General features: G+C 42.9%; 4 protein-coding genes across 4 annotated transcripts in view; 2 read left to right on the top strand and 2 right to left on the bottom strand.

Annotated features, from left to right (window-relative positions):
* Positions 1 to 1,391, top strand: part of LOC106807187 (TNF receptor-associated factor 4-like) — a 14,949-nt gene extending 13,558 nt beyond the window's left edge. The window contains exon 5 of the mRNA XM_014809459.1: positions 1,317 to 1,391. Coding sequence (XP_014664945.1) covers positions 1,317 to 1,391 — 75 coding nt within the window. The remainder of the gene's footprint in view (positions 1 to 1,316) is intronic.
* Positions 1,392 to 1,771: 380 nt separating this feature from the next.
* On the bottom strand, positions 1,772 to 5,226 carry LOC106807186. The gene is made up of 3 exons (XM_014809458.1): positions 5,028 to 5,226; positions 3,383 to 4,879; positions 1,772 to 2,849 (listed from the first exon to the last, which is right to left on the bottom strand). The coding sequence occupies exons 1-2, from the start codon at positions 5,224 to 5,226 to the stop codon at positions 3,759 to 3,761; spliced, it is 1,320 nt and encodes a 439-aa protein (XP_014664944.1). The 3' UTR covers positions 1,772 to 2,849; positions 3,383 to 3,758.
* A 712-nt stretch (positions 5,227 to 5,938) lies between these two features.
* On the top strand, positions 5,939 to 10,613 carry LOC106807191 (glutamyl-tRNA(Gln) amidotransferase subunit C, mitochondrial-like). The gene is made up of 5 exons (XM_014809464.1): positions 5,939 to 6,165; positions 7,810 to 7,860; positions 8,418 to 8,587; positions 8,815 to 8,918; positions 10,371 to 10,613. The coding sequence occupies exons 1-5, from the start codon at positions 6,061 to 6,063 to the stop codon at positions 10,433 to 10,435; spliced, it is 495 nt and encodes a 164-aa protein (XP_014664950.1). The 5' UTR covers positions 5,939 to 6,060; the 3' UTR covers positions 10,436 to 10,613.
* A 2,086-nt stretch (positions 10,614 to 12,699) lies between these two features.
* LOC106807196 (serine/arginine-rich splicing factor 1B-like) overlaps positions 12,700 to 16,118 on the bottom strand; it is a 9,090-nt gene continuing 5,671 nt past the window's right edge. The window contains exons 2-4 of the mRNA XM_014809473.1: positions 14,689 to 14,858; positions 14,342 to 14,514; positions 12,700 to 13,941 (exon numbers count right to left, since the gene is read on the bottom strand). Coding sequence (XP_014664959.1) covers positions 13,810 to 13,941; positions 14,342 to 14,514; positions 14,689 to 14,858 — 475 coding nt within the window. The 3' untranslated portion in view covers positions 12,700 to 13,809. The remainder of the gene's footprint in view (positions 13,942 to 14,341; positions 14,515 to 14,688; positions 14,859 to 16,118) is intronic.

Raw genomic sequence — 16,118 nt, 5'->3', positions numbered from 1 at the left:
GTGTGTGTGTGTGTGTGTGTGTGTGTGTGTGTGTGTGTGTGTGTGTGTGTGTGTGTGTGTGTGTGTGTGTGCGCGCATGTGCGTGTATATGTGCGTGTGTGTGCGTGCGCGTGTATGCGGCGTGTGTGTGTGTGTGTGTGTGCGTGCATGCGCGCGCGCGCGCGCGCGCGTGTGTGTGCGTGTGTGTGCGTGTGTGTGCGGTGTGTGTGTGTGTGTGTGTGTGTGTGTGTGTGTGTGTGTGTGTGTGTGCGCGCATGTGCGTGTATATGTGCGCGTGTGTGCGTGCGCGTGTATGCGGCGTGTGTGTGTGTGTGTGCGCGCGCGCGTGTATGTGTGTGCGCGTGCATGCGTGTGCGTGTGTGTGCATGCGTGCATAAGCGCGCGCGTGTATTTGCGTTCGTGTGTGGGTGGGTGCATACGTTCATGTGGTTATAATATATACATGTGCATGGTCTGCGTATCATAAATATAATTATGCTTACGCATATTGTTAGGTACAATCGTTCAAGAAATTATACGGCGCACAGCTTCTTTGGAAGATCGACAAGTATGGCGAGAAGCTGCACGACGCAAAGTTGGGCAAGAAGACAACCATCTACTCCCCTCCATTCATGACCAGTCGTTACGGTTACAAAATGGCAATGAGTGCTTGTCCGAATGGCGACGGAAAGGGTTAGCAATCTACTAAATTCCTCAGCCCGAGTTAACTTCGAATTTCTGAGAAACCAAGTGTAAAACGAATGCTGCGACGTATGACAAATACACTTGGCGATTAAATGAGAGGGAGCCCATTAGTAGGCATTACTAGTTTCCCAGGTAAAATTATGCAATTTGCCAGGTAATTGAAACCGCATTTTCGACTTTCCCGCGTACTGACTGACATTTATTCCCGATTCACGAAAAATTCATCTTTCATTTCATCCACAAAACTTTCCAATCACACGTATGCTGCAATGACAGCGGATGGCATGTAAATGATTGTGGTGTACTATGATTGCAGCTCTGGGCAAGTTCGTATCCGTCTTCATCTGTCTATGCAAAGGCGACTACGACTCGCTCAACGCTTGGCCGTTCGGACACAAAGTGACCTTCACGATGATTGACCAATGCGAAGATCCGAACGCTCGCAAGAACATTGTCTTTACTGTCAGACCAAACGCCATCAAGGTCAGTCGCAACCGTACCGACTTAGCTGTCGAATTGTGCGTGTGGTCGCAATAGTACTTATCAAGATATAAACTCTTAAAGGGTTCGTATATGTTCTTGCACCTGTATCTAGTTGTACTTATGACGTCGCTCTACATTATCCAACACAGGAGAACCAGGCGTTCCTCGGTCGTCCCATCGCTGAACGAAACGCCAGCTTCGGCACTCAGAAATTCTGTCTGTAACACTTCTGTCTCGACTATTAGTAGTTTTTTATTATATTAGTAGTAAATAGTCTTGGGTAAGGAAAGGCCTTGGGTTTACGACAATATACATCGTTCGTACCTCGTAACAGGTGAACGTTTGTGGCCGTCTGTTTTTATGCTAATTCAATGCTTTAAAATTTCGTGTTCAAAATCAAAGAACCTGCTCATTCACATATACGAGAACTTCCTGATTGCAATTGATGACTCGTTTGAAGATCAGATTAGGTTCGATCCTGTGAGAGTAGCGAGGAGCCTCGTATGCTTGACTGAATGACTGCGTTCGGTTCTACAGTGGTACCATTTCTTCGCTGTCGATCTCCACCTTTATGAAGATAGTGTTGTCGCGAATGTAATCGAGGTTGGTCGGTTATTGTAAAATCTTATTGTTACATCAAAAGACAAAAGTTAGATTGCCCCTCCATGCTTCATGAAAGCTTGATACAACAGGGAGACATTAGTTCTAACAAGGATAATCATGGCGAAGTGCAGAAATAATTTATTTGCGCAACTTTATCTTCTATTATATCTTTGACTCGAGTTGACATAGTTGGTAGGTGCAAATTCTGACGCTACGTGCACAAGCCTGATGGGTAGGATCTTAATTAGATTATAATTGCACTGTAAAGTAGCAGTGGTTTTTATCACTACTCAAAGCAGTTAATCGGAATACTCTCTCATTTTCTTATTCTTTATAAGAAAAGTGTAGTCGGATTCCTGAAACCCTACACGATGCAGTGAGTGATACCCGTCCCAGCGAACATCACACTACCAGTACCATTCTCAAGTTTTTACAACTAGTTTTAGACGTGTTATTTGTGTGGTATCGATAAAAATAAAAAATGAAAAATAAAAGATCCAGTCATGTGCGTTTTATCAACCTTATCATTTCATATTCGTGAAAGATTTCTTTACTGATCATGCTTATGCCACAGTAATAAAAGAACGATCACATACATTCATTATAAAACTTAATCATCATTAAATTATTATTGGTAGGCAGTACACTGTATATACATGTTTTATATTAAATGCTTTTAACAGAACAGACACCGAACAAATATCATCAACAATTTCTACAACGTCCAGCATTATTTTGCATCTTGAGGTCACATAAAGCTGATCTGATAAAAAGATGAACCTCTGTGAAAAATGGCTTGCCGTCCTATGACTACTTGCACCACGTTCAAGATCTATTTAGACCAGTTTGCTAGTATTTTGCCATTCTATTCAGAGTCAGACAAGATATCGTCACATTGAACACCAGCAAATGGCTTGCATCGAATTGTTCAGCGGTCTCAATTAAACCTGGTATCACTTGGCTTTCTTTTCCTGTTGCGTTGACTTCTCCTGTGCATTGTGTGGTTTCTTCTCATCTGGAGTTCCTAACACGTCCTTCTCCACTTCGTGCAGGTCAATCTTCTTCTCTACAATCGCTTTCTGCAATGTCGCAAACAGAACAAGCAAGGGTAGTTCATTTCAATCCCGCATATCAGACCAGGAGAAGTGAAAAGGAAAACAAGTAGAAAATGCTTTAATAGGTATAAAGCTCCGCGGTGAATTCTCAGTAACGTGTATACGCCGTACAGTTTATACGAACTCACAATTACGCTCATTATAGTAGTGTCAATTACATTCAACATGGCAGAGATGTATTATATATTGATATTCTGAAATCATTACTGCACCAGAAACACACGAAAACATAATCATGCAAGAAAACAAACCACAAACAGGAACATTCTAGGCATTAGCATTTGCCATAGAATTTATTTCCATATGATATAAAACATATATGTATACTATATTAGTTATTAGCAATATTTTCGGGAAAAAGTCTGTGAGGCAATTCACCGGAGAAGCGAAGATGAGGATTTAGATAACCAAGAGCTCCACAAACATTCCAAAGAAGCTGCAGGAATGCAAAAATGGCAAGACAACTCACACATAGAGTCAGTCATACATGTATGTACCTACACATCCCATCATAATACTTGGTCTCATCATCCTCATCTTCAGTTCTATCATCTCATCTCATCTCTTCATCTCATATTCCTCCTTGGCGACCGTAACCACCAACATCAATCCCTCCCTGGTGCCACAATTCCCTATATCAATGCACTCGAGGTTGTCACAAACATTTCCAATCAAAATCGCTCATCTCCAACGCACTACTGTCAGATACACAAGCAGAATCGCACAGGTTGCTGTTAGATTATAGTTGTGGATCAGTTCCAGTGGTAGCACCAAAGTTTGATTTCTGGTCCGGATGCGATGTCCAGCACTAACGACAGTATCCTGTTCCAAGTTGGAACTCCCTGGTCTCGACCGCTACGAACCGCCATGACGTTATGATGCATAATTAATCAGGAGTCCCCCGTTAGAGTCCTCCCTGACGAAGCTGGGAGTCTCGGGCTGCGCCGGCGTCGGCGTTCCTGCCCGCGCGATCCCCGCGCCGTCAGCGTCCTCCTGCAGGCGTGCCATGACGTGGGGCACGTGAGCGAACGCGCGCTCCCTGCCACCGTTCCCCGGGTCGCAGACTCCGCACCAGACGAACGCGTTGCGGATCTCCTCGGCAGAGACCTCGTCCCACGCGGTCGCGATCCACGTGAGAAGGTCGAAGCTCGTCGGCTGCAGCAGGCCCGCCTCCTCCGCCGCGTCGCCGCCGCCGCCATCGTCGCCCGACTGCCACGCGCATATGCGCTCCTGCATCCACTGGCCGCGTAGCTCCTCGAGCCGCAGCGCGAACGGCCGCACCATGCCGACGTTGACGGGGTTGCAGAGCGGCGCGCAGCAGCGCGGCACGTAGACGAGGTCGCAGTTGGCCGCTGCCGCTGCGCGCGTGAACTCTGCGTTCTCGCGCGCGGCGCCCGCGTCGAGCATGACGAGCAGACGCTCGCGCGGCGCCAGCGTCTGCTGCGCGGACATGTCGTCGATCCACCAGCGCATGACGGCGCGCGTCAGCAGCCCGTTGCTGCTCGAGTGAATCGACATGTTATCGGGGATGCCCGCCAGGTGGCAGTAGATGTCCGGCAGGAAGTCGATGCTCGGGTCGATTAGGATCACGCTCACCGGGCAGCTTACTGCCGTCGCGCGCGCCGCGAGTATCACGCTCATCTTGCCCGCGTTGTAGTTGGTGCCGCACACGAACACGGGAGGCATGTAGCTCACCTGCGTCTCTCCGACGCCCACGACGACGCTCTGCCGGTAGCGCGTCGTCGACATCTGCCGCACAAGCATCGTCTGGAACGCACGCAGCTTCTCGCGGTAGTCCGCCGGGATCGCCCGCAGCTGACGCGTGCCGGACACCGTCTGCCGGCCGACGTACTTCAGCCGCCAGCGGCGCAGGAACTTGGCGGAGGCGCGGAACGACGGCGGCAGGTCGAGCTCGCGTGCAATCGTCAGCGCCTGCAGCTGCAGCAGCTTCGCCGTGACGACGCAGCCGTCGCTCTGCTGCTCGTCGACAAAGTCTAGCACCTCCGGTCAAGCTCGGCCGACAGGACCGGTCGGCCGGAGTTGCCGACGGCAACGCGACTCTGCTTTTTAGCTTAGTGGCATCGCACGCCGTAGTTTCGCTCGGTTTCGCGCCTTCGAGTTCCAAAGCCCTTTTCAGCTTACCCTCTTTACGAACCCAGTCCCTTATCCGACATGGCTGTACACCAAACCTTCTTGCCGTCCCTTTGACGGTGCCGCCATCTTTAACCGTCTGTATTGCTTCAAGTTTATACTCGGCCGTGTAAGACTTTTTAGTTCGCAGGCTTCTGGGGGTTGCATCGTCAAAAGCAACCAATGCTTTTGCAGCACGCACCTGATTCATAACTGCTATTAATTCTATTCATTTGATGTATTAATTAAAATGTAGAGCCAGGAAAAACACGATTTGTATAATCGTGATTTCATCATGTCCATGCTGTTATGTTCCAGTATGGTAAGAACGATTATTAGAAAACACAATAAGATGGTAAGTGTTGATCTATGACAAAAAACTGTAGCAGAAGGGGTTTCTCTGCTCTAAGTCTAATTCACCTTCACACACGTCTGATACGCCTTGAAAAGTTCTCCACACGTATCTTCTGTTTCGCCATTCAGAAACTTGTCAGCAAACCATGCGTTAAAACACGCATCGTATGATCTCTTCAGATCGTTGCACTCCTCTCCAACACTATTCATTGCCAAATTCGGTTTGGTTGTGTAGACAGCTCAGCGTAACAAGGTAATCTAGAGATGAGACCTAGAGAACCAGAGAAACTAAAACAACTGTAACAAACAGTAGTAAAGTACTACGAACATAAGGCTGATGGTTGATTCCAAAGATCCAAACGCCAATTTTCCGGTTGGGCCGGATGTTGCATCTCCATGACCTAAATAACAAAATTAGAGCACTGATATTATATCATTGTTATTCTAACTTATAGTTATAGCGACGCAACTGCTTAAAAATGATAAGTAAATTTGTCTAAAAACAAGTGATAATTAAACATTATTTATTGATTTGAGTGGTTTTCACAGCACTACTCGATCTATACCAATAACTGAATAATCAATATGTCTGCGCCCATGGCCATGGCATAGGTATACTTGCGGCTACATCTTCCCTTATGCAAATTGCAATGATATTATGCAATGAATAAGTAATTAAAAGTCATAAATAATGTCATTGGTTCTCTCAAGACTTGGTAATACCGTAAAAAGGTTAACTTCTTTTTCAAAGCTGTGTAAGTCAAAAAGAGTGTTCGCATCAAATGAAAAGTCAAAGGTAGGTATAAAATTCGGCTGAAATAAAAATGTTTTGTCTTGTTGTTATGACTTATAAGAAATGATTATGATCAATCATCACTCAGCAGAGCTTCATACGAAGCTAGGACATCTTCATACGAATAATTCCTATGCAAAAGCGCACATACCTTTGCTCACTAACTGATCGAGTACCGGTACCATCGCCTGTTGTATTATCATAATTATCTGTTCTTGTGTCAACAAGTTATCAGCACTGGCATGTGCTGCCACCGATGGAGGTTGAGGGAAAGGAAATAAACATGGCTGGTTTCTGTTAACGCAAGGCTTTTGTCCTACTCATTATTTGTGTCTAATTAACGCCCACAAGATAAACCTCCTGACTCAACATCGCCATACCGAGCGTGACTGTGATTCACGGACAGGGTGACCAGACGTCCCGTATTTTACGGGATCATCCATTGTCCCAACTCCGGGTCTCGCGTCCCGTATCAAACCTCAATCCCCAGAACGCCTTTTGTCCCGTATTTTTAAAATTGTTAACATTCCCAGTTAATTAACGTCAAATGCGCTGAAAGAGTGATCTATTTCATGATAAGAATGTAAAAACCATTGCCTGAAGTGTTTTGTATTTCATATTTCAAAACCTAGCTATGTAACGTTATTTTTGGAGCCTGTAGGCTGTACAACCCAGGAAACACCATTATTTTCATTTCAAATACTATAAATTTATCAGCGTAAAGGGGGAGCTGCCCCCTTGAACCCCCTGCATCCGTAACAAACACCTCACTGCACTCGGCATGTCCTGTATTTCACATTTCAAAATCTGCTCACCCTTGAAAGTGGTGTAGTGTCTGCTTACTCTTTCAACCTAGTGAGTAGTGTCACATTTAATAACCAAATGAATCAATAAAACTGATTTGCTTACCGGCTGGACGCTGCTTAACGAATGTAACACAATTATCTCATCATCGGGCTATTACAGACTACAGTGCCACTCCCTGACTTTGATACCAAGACCACTGATACTGAAGATTATAGGCATAGCTGTTACTCGAGTCGATACATATATTGCATGCTGAATTCATATATGACAGCTATATAGTGCATGCATGTTGTCACGATTTCTGTCCCGTGGTACCACACAGGATAAAACGTTGTTGTTGTACAGTAAACTTTGGTGAGGGCTGGTAAAGAATTGCTGTTACAATCTAGTGTGCTGGTGCAAAAATCTAAATATTACACCCTGCTATGTTTAGCAATGCTTTGCCTCTATACAAAAACAGATCAATAAATGTTTGCATGTGTGATACACTGACCTATGCACATACTGTAAATGCCATATCATGTATATTTAATATAATGAATAAACTGCTAGCGAATAGTAAGTAATAGTACTATACTTGATAGCAATAAATATGTGTAAGAACAAAAAAATTAAATTCAGATCAACTCTGTGCTCCAGATCGATACACTAATCCCTCAACTATTTACATGCAAACATGCCTGATGCAGAATACTAACAGCATTGTACATTTTCTTTTTCGTAAAACTTAATGGGATGTTCGGTTGTATAGTTTGCTAAATAACCAACAACTGCTTCTGGGTTGAGGGTACCAGCGAAACAGTCATATAAATATAATAATATCACTTTTATAACTTTTAGGTGCCCCAAAAGCCAACTTGGAGCCATGTGGAAGAAAATAAATTGACTGAGGTATCTTTTAGCAGCTGTATATTACTTAATTATCATGAATATATACAATAATAATATGTTATACAGTAAAAACCCGCGTATAAGAACATAGATTTTAAGAACATGTTAGGCTAAAATTTCCCATTTAGACCCCTTTACATAAGAACCTGTTTTAGGCTAAGATTTTAAAGTAGGTTCTTAATTTTCCATGCAGATGAAGACTTAAAAAGAAACACAGGTAAAATAAAAAAGACGAGCTCAACAATATCGATGCAATACCAAGCCAATGCCAATGCCAATGCCAATGCCAATGCCAATGCTCAACAATAACAATGCCAGCACCCTGGCATTGTTATTGAGACACAGTACTGCATTATCTACTTGCTAGTACATATTAAAAGTAGAAACAATTAAGAACCTATTTAAGAACCTTTTGAGCCTAATTTTTCAGTAAGCACCATTTATATAAGAACATGTTGAGGCTAACTTGGAAAAATCTATGTTCTTATACGCGGGTTTTTACTGTATATTGGAGCTAGACTATGCCTTCATTTTAGCTCTAAATTTTTCATATTTAGGAAACACTGATAGACAATGAAACCATTGACCATCTCGAACGGATGTCATTAGTAGACTTTAACAATCAAGCTGGTATCGATCGACTGAACAAAGCAATTCGCTTTGCGGATCAGTTGCAACTGGTCAACACAACTGGAGTTGAACCAATGGATACTGTCCTGGAAAACAGGTTAGCCACATACACAACTTATATATAATACTTTCATGTGGATTATGCTGGTAAAGTGTTTAGTTACTATCATGTATTTTAACCATGTTCTGGCAGAATTGATGTTACCTGCATTAATTCATGCAAACTTTATTTAAAGGTTGATTTTACTGTTATGATAAGAAGCCAATATTGGTAACTGATGTTTTTTGAGATTACACAATATAAAGTATATTCATTCTATAAAGGTCTCTTTACTTGAGAAGCGATGAAGTGACTGATGGAAATTGTCAGAATGATATCCTCCAAAATGCTACCAAAGTCATTGAGGATTATTTTGTTGCTCCTCCAGGTATGTAGAACGTTATTTTGTTTAGAGTAGATCTGCTGTTTACTTGTACATGCATGATACAGTTTAATAAATGCTTATCCGTTATCTTGCACGTGTAACTGTTTATATGCCACTAAAGATGGAGTGTTGAATATAGTGTACTTGAGTATCATTGCAATAAGCTATTATTGTAGAAGGGAACCCATTATAGCTAGGCGCACACGTGCTATACGTATATGCCTCTCAGCTGCTGGCGCCACCTGTAGGTCAAGATAGCTTATTACCAATCTAAGTTAGAGATATAACTGGCAATAACTACTAAACTAAGTTGTACATTCATCAATCATCATCATATCATCATCATCATCCGGCTTTAGTTTACCCAGGACTGAATTAATCCTGTCCCGAGGGTGGGGCCTGTCCGACGTGTCGCACAACAAATACTATACTATTCACTATCACAACACCCAGACCAAATCTTACGTAAATATTTTACCGCATAATAGTGTTGCTTAGAATATAACAAACAAATACTTCAAACAGTACTTCTTAGAAGTGTGTATATAGCATAGATACCTGTGCTGTTTCTTGCTGTACTTATGAATCAGATCAGTGCTGTGATCAGTGCTCCATGCCTGTAAACAGTTCTTGACTGAGCTTATTTAAAGGCATATGTTTTCAGCAAATGTGGAGGTAAATTGCTTGAAATTAATACGTTATACACAAGGTAAAATATTTAGTAATTGTATCCCCCGCGACGAAGTCAGCGGGGATACTATGGTTTCATGTCTATCCAGCTGCCGCCCGTTGCCGCCGCAGACACTTTCCCTTCTGCTCTATAACACGACCCGTAATTAACCTAGCGTGACCAATCTTGGTATACTTACACATCTTGGGGAGAAGGTGTGTTACGTACCAATCCCAGGTCACTGCGACCTTTATTTGACCTTAATATTGATCATATTTTCCTTCCGCTCTATAACTCGGGGCCCCTAATTGACCTAGTGCGACCAAACATGGTATACTTACACATTTTGGGGAGGTGTGCCGCATACCAAAACCAGGTCACTGCGACTTTTATTTGACCTGGACCTTTATCATATTTCCCTTCCACTCTATAACTCGGCCCCTAATTGACCTCGCGCGAGCAAACTTGGTATACTTACACATCTTGGGGAAGTGTGTTGTGTACCAAAACCAGGAGATATTTCATTCATAATCGATCGCGGGGGATACATGACACATGTGGTTGGCGACAATTGCCATTTCTAGTTTCGTTTGATAATCACGCATACGAGATTTCGCAAAATTTCAGATTGTAAAGCACAGGGTTTGGAGTTTTACGTAAATTTGCTTCGCAGACATGCGAATAGCTAACAGCTTCGCTATTTATTCAAAAGTAATCTAACTGTTTTACACCTAGCTTCCTTTGTTGCATACGTTACACTCAACTCATCGCAATAATTATTACAGGTAACATCCCATTGCCAGACCAGGAAAGGGATTATGGACCTGCAAGTGCTAAAAAGAGGAAGTGACATTGTCTGTATTTGATGATTGTGATAACTTGACCTCAGCTCTCCTCGCTAGGGATGTACGATTGAAGTAATACATGCACGCTATCAGAATTTGTGTACATATGTAATTACTGATATCTTTAGTGTGTGTTAGATTATACAGTAAAACTCGCATAAGTCTACACTTTTGGGACCAGTATATTTGTGCCGACTTACGAAAATGACTACATACATGTAAGTCGTCATTTTCTCGACTTATATGTAGGGCTCCCCTCCCAGGCGCCCGTCACCCCTACGCAGTCATAAACATGCTCCACACACGATGTCAGTTCGCGCCACAGACATAGCGGACATCAATCGACACCGCTGCTGGCCACAACGCACGCACATCGTACGAACTAGCGGCAAGCGTGGCACACGCTGGCTATCTGTAACACCTGCTGTTGATTACATGTTGGCGCATACCTGTGACAGCCAGCTCATGCATCCGCCAGACTGTACACTGTGCCATTAGCATTTCTGATGACTTAAAAAAATAGGAAATTACTGTTGTTTGTATTACTTATTGTTGTTGATGATGGGACCTGTCTGAGGGCGACGACTTATAAATGACGACTTAGGAGGGGCTATTCCAATGGATTTGCGATGAGAGAAAATCAGGATTTTGACCTCCATGACGAGTTACTGTATTTTTCAATCACAGCCCTGATACGTGATCTTATTGATGCATTCAGTAGAAATAAATGTCTATAACATAATAAGGGGAAAAATACTCTTCAGTGTATTAGAATGTTTAGCCACCACAGACGAAACATTGACCGTGTACTTTATAAGTTCAGACGATGGGAATGTTTGGTAAAGCAATCGTCTCCTTTATTGCCACGGCTTTGCTGGTCACATATCAGTTGTAGCTGCCAAAAGGTAGACGAAATAAAACTCCCGGTTATAGGAAATGGTATGTCTTCATCCATAGGCATACCGTGCTGAACACTGGGAAACATTTTACAAAACAAAAAATATTATAACTACAGTAGTCCTTTATTTTCAAGTAATACACAAGAACAGGTCAAACACAACGACCAGTATTCCAGTATTTCGTATAACACTCATTTTGTAACATAGGTTGTCAGGTGGTTTGCTGCCAATATAATTGGTACATGCAAAATGTTCCCCATGGATGAAATCAAGAGCTAATAAATATCTAGAGCGTACAAACGGGGGAAATAGTGCTATTTAACGGCAATATTATTCTACTTTGTATGCAGTTCTAGACTAAGTTCATGGTATTGCGTTAGGCAGCATTCTTAGCTCTCTAAAATAAGACCAACCGCTTGTCTCTACGATACTCCTAGTATAGGCCGAGATATTGGCGCGTAAACATGCCGCCTCGCATCCACAGTATTCACTATCCTTCTCGCCTTTTGCCAGTTAGGAAAGTCGCTTCGTGAGAGTTCGTTTTTTCCCGCGATAACTTTATGAATGAACAGCGTTTCGGTTATCATCGGTGACTTTTCGGGGCATCGCCTATGCCCTTGTCTCCCATTATCTTTCCTAGCACGGCTAATGCCTGTCATGATGGAGCCGGCAATGTTTTCTAAATTAAGTCTCTACAACGCAGCTCAGTTACTATATGGTGTAGTAAGAGTACCAAATTTGGGCATGTGACATCAATTATCAGCGCTCCAAGCGGCGACAGAAAACGATAGCCAGACCCGCAAAAGGCAAGAAGGATAGTGAATATTGTGGATGCGAGGCGGCGTGAGGCCTGTGGGAGGCATAATTACGCTCCAATATCTCGGCCTAGGAGTATCGCAGAGACAATCTGTTGGTCTTATTTTAGAGAGCAAAGAATGCTGCTTAACGCCATACCATGAACTTAGTCTAGAACCACATACAAAGTAGAATAATATTGCCGTGAAATAGCACTATTTCCCCGTTGTACACTCTAGGTACTTATTAGCGCTTGATGAAATTAGTAGTGTTGTGCACTGACAATAAAACATTTATTTATAAATTTTTTGCCTACATAGTAACCGATTTATGTATACATCAAGGAGCTAAACATAACAAGGAGAGGAAGCGAATTGGCTGTGCGCTTTTTGCCTCAAGGGCGCCATCTATGGACCATAATCAGCTGAAACGGCTGTGCAGACCGAATTCAGAGACAATAGAACACTAATCTGTTCTAGGGTCTCTGCCGAACCCAAATTTGGGCCAGATATGGCGGCGCTTCCTCTCCTTGTTATATTTAGCTCCTTGATATACATATATCATTCAACTTGATATTATGATTTTGACATGTTGACCTATTTATTCCTATATTATCGTTAAACATCACATTTTCAAAAACGTATTTAAGCAGACAGGTACCAATGTGCATGAAGTCTTCCTCTACTCTCAAAGCAAATATCCACTTCATGGGTTTTTGATATGTTGAGGTTGTTTAAGATTTCTATGGCTATCATTCAATAACTCAATACCCTATTAATTAATATTTCCATCCTTTAAATCAATATGAATTTGTGGAATGGTTTAGAATTTATAATTAACCATGCACTGGATTTAGGCAATAATCTCATTCCATGTACTGGTCTTTTTAATCGCCCCTTCACATTTTAAAAATACATAGAAAAGCCTTGAGTGAGTGAGACCTGCCACATGCTATCTGATATAAACTTGAATTATTCTGATTTGTTTCAGTTGCAGCTATTGTATATTTGTATAACTATATCTCAGCAGCTTCTTGAGTGCATCATCATCAATCATTATTCCACAAGTCATAAAACAAGTCAAATGGGGGAAAACACCCTTGAAATAATGCATCACATAGCAATTCACCATCTTTCTTAACTGAGAATATTACACTTTTACTCTCACACTTGTCCTCCTAGAATAATTTGGGGGCTCTTGGATCCTATTTGAATCCTGTTTGAGATCCAGAGTCTTGAAATCCAAAGTTCCCGAGACAATCCAAGTTGTCCTCGGATATCCTATGTGTACATACTGACAGTATTGCGCGATAAACACAGTTTGTTCCTTCTGTTTTGCACATTATCCAAATTTGTTATGACTTTATCCTAATCCTAGGAAGGAGACGATCCTATGATCCCTCCATGTATGCCGCAACCTTGACGAAAGGGAGAAGAAAATGTTAAGCAATCTAAACACAATTACCACGCAAACTTACATTGCTGAAAACCATTACATTGTGGGAGTGGTTGACCTACCACATCTAATTATCGCTCATAAACAAAGTACAGCAAAATCTAAAAAACAAAAACAAAATGATGCTCGATCATTTTGTTGCCATATTCCCAATCTAACATGGATTTCATTCTTTTAGTAAGTATATAGATTTAGTGTCATAGACGGTTGGTATCTCGGGCTGGTGACATCTATGATTGTGAGCGGCTGCGCGAGCGTGAACGTGAATAGCTTGGTGACCGACGACGGCAGTAGGGAGAAGGGCTCCTGTCACCTACACTCCCCCTATAGTCTTCCTTCACACGCACGTATGAAGTTTCCCCCTGAAATTGAAGAAAAAAGAATGAATGTACAATAAAACACACTAAACAGGCTTCGCCATCTGAGAAAACTAAGGGGCCTAAAAAAATGGCCGTCATTTACTCGACGGGGCAGATTTTTTTAAACTGATGAATTATGTAATAAAAGCTTTGTTACATTCATGTGTATTGTTACTATGCTTATTCACTACTATTTGGTATATGAATTTATAACAACCGGTGTTCTTTCTCGATTCTCGGAATCTCAAAATTTGACGGGTATGGAAAAAAGCCCCGTGGCCACCGGAGACGGGGCCGTTTTTGGGGCTTGGGCCGATCGGCCCCATGAAAAGGCGAAGCCTGACTAAAAATCATGCAATCAAATATACACGCTTGCACAAATTTCAACCTAATGGAAGCTTACCTCGTGCGACCTGAACTTGGAATCGTCTAACTTGCGGACAGCATACACCATGTCGTCATAGCGTAGAAACTCCACCACGCCTGTACCATCCCTGTACACATCTGCATAACAAACATCACCAGCCTCTCGCATGTGGTCCTTTAGATCCTGCCAGCTGCCCGTCGGTGGGAGCCCTACAAGTATTGGGAAAACCAAGCTGCTTTAAAAAGTTGTTGATAAAAATAAATATAATGAGATATTAAAGAACAGGAATCGGACCGTTTTCGATACACGAACGCGCATGCTGTATTCCAGTAATATTTTCGGTAATTTATTGCCACATTTACGATGAAAGAGAACACAGATACCCGTTACGACGACTCGATAGTCGGATCTAGAGGAAGGGGGCCCAGGGCGTCTACCACTACCAGGGCCAAAGCCTCGAGCTCCTGGCCCTGAACCACGTGGGAACTCAACACGAAGTCTGTAGCCGTCGTAGTTATATCCATCTCGTTCATAGACCGCATCCTCCGCATCCCTGTGATAACGGAAAACCGAGATTACTTAGTAAGTTGTAATAATACTTCCATAGATACCTTTACCAATATAGCACTAGGAATGCTGCCTCAGGCTACCTCCCTGTGCTACAATCACCACTCTACAAACATCCTCAGACTGTCAATGATTATTATATTGGCAGTGGCTGGAGGTACGGCAGCCGTATCTCCAACTTACAAGGCTGGGGTATGGCAGTCCATTGAATTCACTTTCATACAAATGAGACAAAGATGGCGGCGGAGGGCGGCAGATTTCGAAATAATGCATTGGGAAATAAATTCATGTTTTGAAAGTTTTGATGAGCTAGAAACACTCGGATTAGGTATGAAAGTGAACATTATTGTAAACTTTACTTCAGAATATCGCAAATAATTGCCTCAGCCCTCAAACAAACGCCAACAAGGGGCTTCAACGAACAACGGCTGCCATACCTCCAGTCACTTTGTATTAATTATTATATTAAGTTAACTGCATTGGCCATCTATCAGGGTGGCACCAAAAATCGCACAAAGCCTGAAGAAATTCTCGCGTTTGCTCCCGTTGCGCAGTTTATGTAAATGGCTGCAAGTACAGGGCTATAGGCGGCGCACTGCATTTTGGGAAACCACCACGCTGCTTTCCAACTCCCGTACGAGCCTCGTCAAAGCCACCAATGGAGCGTTGCAAAAACGTTACAGCGCAAAAATGAGGTCACGAAGAGCGCAGGTGGGTGTTTCCTGATTCCGACAGCCATTTACATAAACTGCGCAATGGGAGTGAACGCGAGAATTTTGTCAGGCTTTGTGTGATTTTGCATGATACAGCTCGGTTACGAACATAGCCAGTATGTTTTTATAACAAGTGAACACTGTTCTTCAAATAGAAACAAAGATGGAGTAGAATGGTTGAACTTTTTTGTTGTATTCGTATGAAATCAAGCGAACGTCGAGCGAATTTTGGCAGCACGGTTTCCTACCTGCTATATATTTATGTGTCAGTGTGCAGCAGCTAGCGTGCGGTGTACTTGTGTGTTACAGTCTTGCAGATGAGCATTTGACCGGTGTTACGGTCTGAGATTACCCCCAGCACCTCATGCACAGTAGCGCTGGATAACGAGACGGCCGCGGCCACAGTCTGAGATTAGTCCGGCAGTAGGAGGGTAAATTCAGACTGGGGTAATCTCAGACCGGCAGGCCTCGACGCTTATTTTCAGATCTGGTTGTCCTGTCGGGCAACAAGAAGCAATTTTTACTTGTCCGAA

This window comes from Priapulus caudatus, unplaced genomic scaffold, assembly GCF_000485595.1.
Source record: "Priapulus caudatus unplaced genomic scaffold, Priapulus_caudatus-5.0.1 Scaffold200, whole genome shotgun sequence".
Classification (NCBI taxonomy): domain Eukaryota; kingdom Metazoa; phylum Priapulida; class Priapulimorpha; order Priapulimorphida; family Priapulidae; genus Priapulus; species Priapulus caudatus.
The sequence above is the reverse complement of the archived record's forward strand: the minus strand, read 5'-3'. Positions and strand labels throughout refer to the sequence as shown.

Bases quoted from the DNA above. Each gene is read 5' to 3' on its own strand.
- LOC106807186 (XM_014809458.1), bottom strand. From the start codon at position 5,226: ATGAATCAGGTGCGTGCTGCAAAAGCATTGGTTGCTTTTGACGATGCA. The intron at 4,880-5,027 runs GTAAGCTGAAAA...CGGAGGTGCTAG, and splicing joins GGACTGGGTTCGTAAAGAGG to ACTTTGTCGACGAGCAGCAG.
- LOC106807191 (XM_014809464.1), top strand. From the start codon at position 6,061: ATGTCATTGGTTCTCTCAAGACTTGGTAATACCGTAAAAAGGTTAACT. The intron at 6,166-7,809 runs GTAGGTATAAAA...TATAACTTTTAG, and splicing joins CATCAAATGAAAAGTCAAAG to GTGCCCCAAAAGCCAACTTG. The intron at 8,588-8,814 runs GTTAGCCACATA...CATTCTATAAAG, and splicing joins GATACTGTCCTGGAAAACAG to GTCTCTTTACTTGAGAAGCG.